The 11,797-nt window shown below is 38.2% G+C and overlaps 2 protein-coding genes across 2 annotated transcripts; one reads left to right on the top strand and one right to left on the bottom strand.

The window, feature by feature from the left end:
* Positions 1-676: 676 nt before the first annotated feature.
* Positions 677-7,413, top strand: LOC112197080 (clathrin interactor EPSIN 2-like). The gene is given in 15 exon segments (XM_024337636.2): positions 677-924; positions 1,197-1,260; positions 1,421-1,472; positions 1,587-1,666; positions 1,741-1,819; positions 2,046-2,129; positions 2,252-2,397; positions 2,501-2,857; positions 3,079-3,114; positions 4,033-4,122; positions 4,217-4,443; positions 4,870-5,060; positions 5,528-6,440; positions 6,562-6,822; positions 6,825-7,413. Coding segments are annotated over 14 exon segments (2,772 nt in total). The 5' UTR covers positions 677-924; positions 1,197-1,225; the 3' UTR covers positions 7,046-7,413.
* Positions 7,414-7,735: 322 nt separating this feature from the next.
* LOC112197083 (2,3-dimethylmalate lyase) lies at positions 7,736-11,138 on the bottom strand. Its single transcript, XM_024337646.2, has 7 exons — positions 10,880-11,138; positions 10,526-10,737; positions 10,078-10,359; positions 9,447-9,569; positions 8,638-8,788; positions 8,165-8,287; positions 7,736-8,057 (listed from the first exon to the last, which is right to left on the bottom strand). Exons 1-6 carry the CDS (start codon positions 11,070-11,072, stop codon positions 8,202-8,204), a joined length of 1,047 nt encoding a protein of 348 aa, XP_024193414.1. The 5' UTR covers positions 11,073-11,138; the 3' UTR covers positions 7,736-8,057; positions 8,165-8,201.
* Positions 11,139-11,797: the final 659 nt, after the last annotated feature.

The following is an 11,797-nucleotide window of genomic DNA, read 5'->3' as shown; positions in this document are numbered from 1 at the left end:
TAGAATAATAAATTAAATAGGTGGTGTATTGAGAATGAGGTGTGTATTTAAAAGAAGTTTCTTTTTTAATAAATGAGGGTATAATTAACCCTAAAGGGATGGTATCAATATTGCAACAACTCGAGGTTTTCAACAAAGGTAAGTTGAAGGAGATTCCAACCTCCTTATTGACAATATTTGCCATTTGCATCTACATTATTTACTTATGTGTTTGTAACAGCCAATTTTGTTGTACGTGAGTTGGCCAAATTACGGACATTCATCTCCGTCTTATCTCTCAATTAGTTTGACTTTTCATTTTAATCTTCCAAAATAAATTTTCAGTTGCAGCTTGGCTCAGTTGAACCTTCCAAGCTTCCAGCGGTGTTTGTTTGGTGGCGCGTCCTTGGGAGGTCGTCGTCATCATAGGAAGGCCACAAGGAAAAAAAAAAATGAAAAAAGAGGAGAAAGGTTTTATGGTAAAAGTAGATCCAAAAACAGTTTTACCGGGGATAAGAAAAATGGGTTTGGTTTGATTTGTCCACCAACACCGACAAGAGAGAGAGAGAGAGAGAGGGGGACATTTGAGCAGTCGAGATGGAATTATCTAACTATTATTATTACGTTATTACCATTTAGAAAAGTCCTTAATTCGCTGCGTATAACTTGCGCTGTCATTTTGCTAATTTTTTATTTTTCTCTTCACTGCGACTTTCTAAGACACAAAAGGGAAGAGAGACCCTCCTCCTTCTCTCTCTCTCTCCCTATTTTTGTTTCAATTTCCAGAAGAAAGAAGAAGACAATCGCCAGAGATTTGAGGAGCTCTTCTTTTCTCTCTCTCTCTTTCTGCTCCTCCTCCTCCTCCTTTGTCTGTAAACAGATCCAATTCTTTTTTTTTTTTTTTGTAATCACTATTCTTTCCAATAAACGCCTCAATCGGATCAGGTATGCTTCCTTCTGTTTAGATCTGGGTCTCGTCTTCAATTTTCAGATCTGTTCCATTGCTTTGATTATTATCATCTTCGATTCAGCTGCGCATTTGGATTCGAATTTGATTTGTTGATCTGCGTTGTCAATTATTGATTCAATATTTGCTGCCTCAAATGTTTTGGATTCCGTGGATTTGGGATTTGGTTCAATTTCTATTATTGGCTGTAAAGTCTTGATCTTTGAGACTCCGTTTTGAAATTGATGGGGTAAGTTTTGTGCTGTTACAGATCGCGGTTGATTCCGAAAACGAGCTGCCATGAAGAAAGTCTTTGATCAAACTGTCAGGGACCTGTAAGTCTTCAATTTTATATTCGAGATTACGAGAATGATCTGAATGTTGCATGTTTGTTTGAGCCAGAAATAATTGTATCTTGTTTACATACATTTGCCTTTTCGTTTTACTTTTGCAACGAAATGGCCAAGTGCTAATGTTGTTTATTGATTCTTGCAGAAAGAGAGGGGTGAACAAGAAAGTGCTTAAAGTTCCTGGAATTGAACAGAAGGTAACTGAATTTGTCTTTGCTAATTCTGGTAACTATGCAAAAGTAATTTGTTAATACCCATGCACATGAATTCGTTAGCCTTGGAATGTGATTTCTCTCTCATTTTCTATTCAGGTTCTCGATGCTACTAGTAATGAGCCGTGGGGTCCTCATGGATCACTTCTTGCTGATATTGCACAAGCAACCAGAAACTAGTAAGCCAGACATCTCCTGTTCCTTCAATGACGTACTATCTTTGAAAGAACCTCATTAAGTATTGTTTATGCAGTCATGAGTACCAAATGATTATGGCCGTGATTTGGAAGCGGCTTAGTGATACTGGGAAAAACTGGCGGCATGTCTACAAGGTTTGTAGTTGTATTCATTTTGTAGCAGCAACCCACTGATAAAATTTGATATACCTCTCTCTCTCTCTCCTCTCCCTTCTTCTTGTGTAATGTATGAGTAACTCCTATCGTATCTGTCATAGGATTTATACAATTTGTTTCATGATGCATTTTAGCAATATGGCAACCTATTAGTAACTACACTTTATACCATGGGGTTCATATATTATATTTTGTTTAACTTCAGGGTTTAACTGTATTGGAATACATGGTGGCCCATGGCTCGGAGCGTGTCATTGATGATATCAAGGAGCATGTATATCAAATATCGGTAACTGTTTATGCTTTCTCAGTGCTTTTTATTTTGTATTGATTCCTGCAGCTTGTGAAGAACTTGAGATGATCTGCGTTTATCGTTACATTAATTAAATTAGTACTTTTCCCATGTTACAGACATTGTCCGATTTTCAATACATTGATTCCAGTGGAAGGGACCAGGGAAGTAATGTCAGAAAGAAGTCTCAGAGTCTTGTGGCTCTTGTGAATGATAGGGAAAGGATAATTGAGGTTAGACAGAAAGCAGCTGCCAACAGGGACAAGTAAGTATGCTTTCATAACGTTTTGTCAAAGTTACTGCAAATGTAATGTTGGTCGTTGATCCTATACAGTGGGTTGTGCCTTTAATTTTCATTTTGTCAACAGGTTTCGCAACACACCGTCATCTGGTGGAATGTATAGACCCGGTTCTTATTCTGACAAATATGAAGATGATCGTTATGGAGGCAGGGAAGAAGATAGGAACGGTTATGGTTATGGAAAGGACAAAGAATGGGGTTATAAGGATGATGACCGTTATGGAAGAGCTGGGGATTCATATAGTCGTGATGGAGATCGTTATGGCAGAGAATATGAGGAACGCAATGGCAGAGAAGGTTACAGAGATGATGATTACCGTGGAAGAAGCCGAAGTGTTGATGAATACCAGTATGGCTCTAGAAGTAGAAGCTCTGATAGAGAGAGAGAGCGTGCATATGATGATGATGGTCAATATTCATCTCGGTAATGGTCTACTTTTATTTTCATAGAGACCATTGAATTAGCTGATGAAGAACAGTTTGATTTATTTGTGGCTTTATTATTTTTCTGTGGCTTGTCATCTTCAGCTATATTGTTTGCTGAAGTTGGTTTCTTTTCTGATAGGGAAGATTTTGTTGACTGCCTTTTTTTTGGCCCTTCTTTGAACTTAATTTTTATTTTCTTTGTCCTTATTGCTGTGGCAGTGGTGCTAGAGCTGATGACCAATCTCAGGATGGAAGGTAAAACTTTTAGTGGATAAAGTACTCATTTACTGATATTATTTGTCAGTTGGTCCAACCATTTGTAGTATATTAAAAGATTGGTATAAAAATTAGATCCTTAGAAGATTCTGTCAAATGAAGAGGCAATTACATACAACATTTGATGAAACTCAACTTGTATTGTATGAATATGGAATGATTTTTTTATATATTAGGGCTAATAATTTTATGTTAGGCAAAAAATAACAAATAGTCACCGAGTTATGACTCATTCGACACTCAACTCACTGTGTTTTCAATAATATCACTTAACTCACTCACTTTTACATCGGTCTTTCACTTAACTCACCACTTAACTCACTCACTTTTACATCCGTCTTTCACTTAACTCACTGCTGTTAATTCTACCGTTAGAAGCCGTTAAAATTGAGGGTATATTTGTCAAAACGCCAAAATACATTTTTGACTTAAAAATAATTCTAAATTTATTAGATGTTTTTTCAATTTTTTTTTAATTTCTGAAATTTCTAATAAAAAAGGATTTTATTTTAATTTAAGTATAATTTGAAGAAAAAAAATTGTTTTTTTTTTTGTAGAATTTTTTATTTTAAAGTTAGAAATGCAATTTTTTAGTGTTTAGACAAATATACCCTCAATTTTAATGGCTTTATCAGTAGAATTAACGACAATGAGTTAAGTGAAAGACGGATGTAAAAGTGAGTGAGTTAAGTGATATTGTTGAAAATACAGTGAGTTAGGTGTCGAATGAGTCATAACTCAATGACCATTTGTGATATTTTCCCTTTATTTTAATTGTTTTTGAATATAGAACTTTCAATTATTTAAGTGTATTTAATCAGTAATGTCACTTCAGCCATATTAGTCACATAATCACATTGGTAGTTACCATTAATAGGATCAATCATTTTTTGGCAGGCTAAGTAGGAAATTTTCGGAACAGAACATTGCTCCTCCTAGTTACGAAGAGGCTGTAAGTGAAACTCGAAGCCCTGTTCATAGTGAGAGGTAATTTATGTGAAAAGTTATAATACACTTTTCTTTTTATGCTTCTCTATGATAACTGGTAGCACAATCATTTACCTCTTCATCTTGATTACAGGGATGGTGAACCTCCAGCAGTTTCTGCTCCCAGAGCTTCTTCTCCACCTGCAACCAGTAATCCAAGCCAAGCAACCACTGTTCAAGCTCCTGCTGCAAGCTATAATCCAAGCCAAGCAACTAGTGCTCCAGTTAATTATGCATCGCCTGCAAAACAGGAACCGGAGCCTTTTGATGAATTTGATCCACGTGGTTCTGTTTCGGGTGGTCCTTTTGGTTCCGTTTCAGGTACAGAAAGCTTGTCAATGATTATAACTTGTTGATTCTCAATGTAAAATGTTTGTTGCATGTGATGGGATAGGGGCCTTTGGTTAGGGTTTTGAAAGTTCTTGGTATAGGTAAAGGTTGTTTAGTTTTCTATCCACTGTCTTGTAATAGGAACTAATATCTTGTGTGAAGGGAAGTGTTCATGTGTTGTCAGAGATGCTCTACTGGAATAGAAGCAATACACTATAAGTATATATGTTTATTTATGTAATTTTATTTCAACTATGGTAGTTTACTAGTTGCAAGAGGGTGGGCTTTGAAACATATATCTGCTATGGTTATTCAAGGACTAATTGGTTGAATTTTTTGCTTTTTATATTTTTTCTGTACAATTAATTTTTGCTTGAAACATTCAGCACTAGAAACTCACTGTCTATCTTCTGGCAGCTGCCCCAACTACTGCAAACAATGCTGAGATGGACTTACTTGGTTCCCTATCAGAGTCATTTTCTTCAAACTCATTGGCCATTGTGCCAACTACATCTACTACTACTACATCTGAAGTTGATGGCCTTGTAAATTCTGCTCCAGTGACCACATTTATGGCAACTCCTCCAGTCTCTAATGTCATGAATCAGGTAGGCATTTTCTTTTGTATTAAAAGAAACTTCTCCTGCACTTTAATAGAATTATGGAGCTTCCCATTTATGATTCCAGTTTTGAAGGTATTAGGCATATATCACCAACAGGTTTTCGCGCATTTATTTCTGATCAATTTCCCCTCTGTTTTATAAATGTTTCTTGAAAACGAATATGCCTTTCGTAGAAATCAATTCTTGGAGCAATTAGTAAATTTGATAAACTGGTCAAACATAATCTTATTGTAAGCAAAATTTGTTTGCCTCTAAATTTGACGAATGAGATTTATGAAAAAAAAAAGTGTGAAATTTCATAAGTCTTTCCATATGTCAACAATGTTTAAAACAGCCAACTTTCTTAGGGTAGTTTGTTGACATAATAGAATTTGTGACTCCCTTTCCTTTTTGTGTTTGTTCACTTAATTGGAATTAAAGTTGATATTCAAAAGTATTTTGTTCCAATGCAGTCTTTTGAAGATCCATTTGGTGAAACCCCCTTTAAAGCTTTCCCTTCCAGTGAAACTGTGCAGTCTCAACCACAGACATCCACTTCTGCAGATGTTTTCCCGCCAACCACGAGCCAGAGTGCAGATACAGTCTCCAACTTTCCTTTTGGGGACTCATTTTCCGCTGCAACTTATTCTGCCTCTGGTGTTTCCAGTGTTCAAACTCCAGCCGATTCCCAGTTTTTACCTCAAGATCCGTCCACTGAAGACCAGAACACTGATATTCTAGCCGATATTCTCCCACCTTCTGGAGCTTCACAGCCATCATTTCCAGGTTCCGCAGGTCAACCTTCACAGCCAACTGCAAATATATATGGGAACTTTCAATCGCAGCCAGGACCTATGGTTCCTCAGACTCAAACTGGATTTTCTGGACAACACAGTGATGGGGCTTTTCCATCGCGGGGAGGACCGACAGCACCCATCACTTCACATGCGGCTCCTCAAATGCCAGCAGGACAAGCTTCACAGTATAATAATGGAAATTTCATGTCACAACAAGGTGGATATGCAGCTCCTAACAATGGAAACTACTATTCACAGCAGGGAGGATCCACTGGTCCCATCACTCCTTACATTGCTTCTCAAAGTCAAACTGGAGCAGCCGCCCAGTATGGTGGTGGAAGCTATGTTGCGCAACAAGGTTCCGTCGCTTCACAGGTTTCTCATCAAGCTCCAACTGGGCCAGCTCTGCAACACAACATTGATGCTCTGGGTAACCTTCTTCCCCAAGGAGGATCAACTACTCTGACATCGACAACAGGGGCACTAGCTTTAGTTGAACAACCACCTAAAGAAAACAAGTTTGAGACCAAATCAGCAGTTTGGGCTGATACACTGAGTAGAGGGCTAGTTAACTTGAACATATCTGGAGGTAAGTAAAAAGAAGTTTCTGCCTTTTTTTCTTTGGACTACTAACTTATATCTTTTAAAATGCAAAATATCTATGTTTTTATGGGGGATTTGTAATGGCTTTTATTTATCAATTATTGCAGCTAAGATTAATCCGTTGAATGATATTGGAATTGATTTTGATGCCATTAATCGGAAGGAAAAGAGGATGGAGAAGCAGCCAGCAACTTCTGCAACATCTACTATTTCCATGGGTAAAGCCATGGGATCTGGTTCTGGTATGGGCCGTGCCGGTGCAAGTGTTCTTAGGGCTCCAGCAAACCCTATGGTGGGTTCTGGTATGGGCATGGGCATGGGTCCAGGTCCGGGGATGGGGATGGGTATGGGCATGGGTGGTGGTCCTGGTGGGGAATGGGCATGGGTGGTTATGGAGGCATGAATCAACCCATGGGTGCTGGAATGGGAATGGGGATGAACATGGGTATGAATATGGGGATGGGAATGAATATGGGCATGGGCATGCAACGGCCAACTGGATTACCTCCCGGGTCAAACATGCCCAATGGTTATAACCCTATGATGGGCCAAGGTGGTTATCCTCAGCAACCATATGGCGGCTACCGATGAAATTGACCAAAGGGAACGATACATGTTTGGTCTGAGGATCGGAATGGCAAGCCCAGTTTTACTGTTAAATTTTACACAATTCACATTTAGACCAATATTTGGTATACGAGGTTGTATTTGTAAACAAGAGTCTTGTAATCTTATATGGCCCAGCGTGATGTATTTTTATATGTGCCCTGTAATTTGATTGTTTCTTTGGGTCACAAGAGCTCCTTGGTGCAATGGTGGTGTCAGTTGTCCTGTTTTTGTATTAGAGGAGATAACCATTCTCGGGTTATTATGTCTGTTTCCGTTATGAGAATATTCTTTTTGTCACTTTTCTCCCCAGATATATAGCAGTCGGGAATAACATGATCACTTATTCTTTCCTTCTGCCTCTTATTGAATCCGATCTGTGTCTGCCAAACTTCCTCTGCTTGTTTCTTGATGAGGAAGAGTACTGCACCATCCATAAAGATGAGGTTCTAATGAAGACGAGCGTTGTGTTAAGGGGGGCATTGGTGTTGTAGTCCGTGATGCCTTTTATATGGGGCTTTGCTAGTAGTGTTTCTCAGGGAGAGTAGACAGAGCATGTTGAGGCATTGCCGGGTTGAAGCCTGCAAACTTCAAACTTGTACACAGACAGACAAATTTAACCAAAAAGCTTTATTTATTTTTATTTTTTTGTTATTTTTTAGTTTCCATTTCAAAGATACTAACAGATACTCGTACTTCTATTGTTCAGCCAAAAATACAAAAGAAAAAAAAGATGCCCCTACTTCTAAACCAAAACGTAGTATATCTTGATACCTTTCATGTCTTTAGTTTGCAAACAAAGCCTCTCGGAGGATTATTCTTGATATACATAGGGTATATCTTTTACAATATCCTTGTAAAAATCAACTGCAAGAGATTTACTCCAGAAAAACTTGAATTCTATCACCCATTGTGTCATTAAAATCTAACAGCTGCTTCCCTCCCATTTCATCAGCTGCCTCATTCAACAATTCTTTGATGTTTACACCCCTAAGAGCTGCATGTAAAATGTGTCAGACTTTCAGTTATACATCAGGGACTAGTCTGAAAAAAAAAAAAAAAAAAAACCCATTTTCAATAAGTTTTGGAAGTCACAAACAATACCTGGAACCATATTGGTGATTCCGTCCGAGAATCCAGCCTATAAATGTTTTGGTTTATGAGGACTCTGATCTTTTGGTTCTGCATTTTTAGATGTCCCTTCAAGACTGTATACACTACTGGCCACTGGAAAATAACCATTGTGTATAAGAACCAAGAAACGGAAAATGCTTACCTATAATTGGTACAGGAAAAATTGGCAGTATTTGTATGAACTTATAGCAAAGTATTGACCTATAGTTGTTACCAACAAAGAACTCAATGTTCAAAACTTTCAGACGCCTAGGGTAACATGGTTTAAATAAAATTTTGGCCAAGTTGTGTTAACGTAATCAACTCTAATAGTAGAAAGACATTGGATTTCCATCTAATTACAACTGTAGCTTAGATGCCTAATGAGAAACAACTATCATTATCACATCCCTGGTGGGTATAACAGTAATGATGTGAGTTATGTGACTGTAACAGTTACTCACATCTTTCAGAAGACAGCTGACTGCTGTTACTATAATACCGCTTTTCTTCTTCATAATAACTGTTGAAACCTAGGACCTCCTTAAGCTCTTCAAAAGATGGCATGCTTCCAGGTGGAGGGATACGACCTCCTCTGATAGCAGCTAGTGCGTCCTGCAATTCATTTGTATAAGTTCTCAACCGTGAAGTAATATTATCAATTAGTGGTTCTAGAAAAGTAACACTTCTGAAAAGCAAACCAGAATGCAATGTTTTTCTCAATATGAGCTTGATGGCAAACTTGCTGAGTATTCTCCAGCAAAATTGGAATTTGGATCCATGCAATAGGTGAAGTTAAGTGAGAGTATTTTATTTTTAGAAGTATGACATCATACATTGTCACTATTTCACATCATAGATTGTAGCACTCATAAATAATTGAAAACGCTAAAGTATATATACCACAAATGGATGCTGTGAAAGCGAACAACTTGTGTGATATAATATATATATATATATATATATTTTTTTTTTTTCATTTAATAATTTGTAATCCTTTGCATTTCCATGGAACCCGTAGCTCAAAAAGATATGAGAGTCTACTAGTCTGAAGCAATTCAAACATTTTAATAACTGTACGTTTAGTCTATAAGAATATTTTATTGTTGTGAGCTTATCTATTTTTCTGGCTTTGAAAATCAGAGAGATCCATAATCAATATGAAGTTAAATCTCTTTATAGCAATGGAAGCACAGTTATAGGATGTCCAAGAACAGTTTACCCCTACTTTTGTTCATGAACTTTACTGAAAAGAAAAGGTGGCGGACGTTACCTGCATTGCTTGAATAGATACCCCAATCAAGGAAAGTGGATAAACCACAAGTTTGTATCCAACTTCCTCAAGTTCAAGAGGATTGAGTATTGGTGTTTTCCCCCCTCCTTCAAGCATATTCGCCTGATAAAACATGAAGCTTTATCAAACACTAGAAATTATTTTCATTTCTCGCTTCTGGAGTTACAAAATTCAGGCTGATGACTCTGTTAGATTGTTGAATGCTGATTGACATATCTCAATTTATGTACATGTCACCTAAGTTCACATGGTATAAAGGGTTTATTGGGTTTGGGTTTTGTGAGTGTCTGTGCATCTGTGCGATTGTGTGTGTGCGTGCGCACGTGTGCAATCCCTTTTTAAGTAATAAAAGGGAATAGGGACTGCTAGTCTAAGTTTTCAAATGTGGGCAAATGGGCATGATAAATCAAAACTAGTAGTGTCACCAATTTTTTACAATCTTGTCTAGGTTACCAAAAGCTACATGTATAGAAGCAATAAGCGAAAGGTATGCAAAAGCCCTTGGGCATGAAAATGTAGAATAGCTATGTAATAAATCCAAGTCTTCAGCAACATGGGATACTTGTTGCTTTCTACTTTTGTGGTTTGTGCTATGGAAAATGTAATGTACCATTTTTGGAACTAGGGGATATACTCCACAGAAAGCCTTCATTTCTTCTTTTGAGGCTAGTGCATCAATGAAAAGAACATCTGCTCCAGCATCAGCGAATGCCCTTGACCTCCAAAGTGCTTCTTCCAAAGACACTGCTTGACGAGCATCAGACCGTGCTACAATTACAATGTCAGAGCCACTCTCTTTCCGAGCATCAACTGCTGCTTTTATCCGCATCACAGCTTCCTCCCTTGACACCACTTTCCTGCCTCGTGTATGACCGCAGGCTTTTGGAGACACCTAGATTACAGTTTTGTAAGTCTCAAACGGGCAGATGATAACGGTATTGAAAAAGGGGAAATGTTATTAGCAATCCCAGAAATTCATTCCGCACTTCTATTCACTTATTTTGTAACTGTACGGAAATAAGGAAGATTCAAAGATCCAAGTAAATTTCAATAATGACCTGATCTTCAAGCAGAATGCCAGCAAAGCCAGCTCTAATAAATCCCTTGACAGTTCTCTTGACGTTCATTGCATTCCCGTAACCGTTGTCGCCATCCCCAATGACAGGAATTGACACAGCTTGGGTAATTTGTTGCCCCTGATCCACCATTTCTCCGTAGGATAGAAAACCTGTATCTGGCAGCCCTAATGTAGCAGCCGATATCGAAAATCCTAATGGAAGGATAACAATGCCATTGTTAAACATATTTCTCAGGTGTGTGAATGTGTAATACAGATCAAAACATGCAATACTTTCACTACAAATCCTTAATTTAAAAAAAAAAAAAAAAAAAAAGGAGTGTGATATATATACCACTGGTGAAGCAATACTGGAAGCCAGCTCTTTCAATAAGCTTGGCGCTGAGACCATCAAAGCAAGCAGGGCCTTGGTGAACCCCTGGCAACTCCAGAATCCGGCGGAGCGCTTTGGCCGGAGACTCGGGCGGCGGCGCTGATTCTCCTGTGGTAAGAAAAGGAGACGCATCTGACTTGTTGGGGCTTCCCATTGTTGTTGGGGCTTGAACAGAAGAAGAAGAGATCAATTGAGAGGAAATAGAGAGCAAGCAAATTAAGAAGACTTGAGGAGGAGTACAGCATATAAAGTTGAAGACTTGTCCTTGACATTACAGATGGTGAGCACGTGTCGTGTCATAGGACCACAAATCAAAAGGGATATAATTAAGTGGGCTGCGAACCAACAGTTTTATGTGTGTAATTACGTTCTAAACATTAGAATTAAACTAATCTCTAAAGTAATTATTATGTAATTGTTTAGAGATATCTCTATTTGTGTTTAATCCAAACTCTAGGTTACTTGACCTAGTGGTAATAGGGTTCAATTAGAAGAATCTAGAGATTATCTTTCCTTGTATGATTCTAACTCTATGCATTGTAATCCTCTATATAAAGAGACCCCTATTATCAATGAGAATACACAGCAAATTCCTCTCAATTCTCGTTTCCCTAAAACACGTTATCAGCACGAAGTCCTAACCCTGAAACAAATAGCCGAACCCTGGTTCAAGAAGCTAAAAACCTTGAATCCGAATACAAAACCTTGAAGCCTTTTCTGCCTCCACCTCACACCTTGAAGAACTCGATCTCAGGAGTCCAGAACCGACGACCCTACCCCAAGAACTGGCCGGAAACCCACCGAACCGGCCACCGGAAGCTCCATACAACTCGTAATAAATATTTCACCGGTTCACCACCTTGTGGACTTCCAATTGTT

The sequence above is a fragment of the Rosa chinensis genome, chromosome 4 (assembly GCF_002994745.2).
Source record: "Rosa chinensis cultivar Old Blush chromosome 4, RchiOBHm-V2, whole genome shotgun sequence".
Taxonomy (NCBI): domain Eukaryota; kingdom Viridiplantae; phylum Streptophyta; class Magnoliopsida; order Rosales; family Rosaceae; genus Rosa; species Rosa chinensis.
This window is presented reverse-complemented; position numbering and strand designations above follow the sequence as displayed.

Excerpts from the sequence above, each read along its gene's own strand:
- LOC112197083 (XM_024337646.2), bottom strand. The coding sequence starts at position 11,072 with ATGGGAAGCCCCAACAAGTCAGATGCGTCTCCTTTTCTTACCACAGGA. Across the intron at positions 10,738-10,879 it reads CCAGTATTGCTTCACCAGTG|GATTTTCGATATCGGCTGCT; the intron begins GTATATATATCA and ends TCCTTCCATTAG. Across the intron at positions 10,360-10,525 it reads GCATTCTGCTTGAAGATCAG|GTGTCTCCAAAAGCCTGCGG; the intron begins GTCATTATTGAA and ends ACTGTAATCTAG.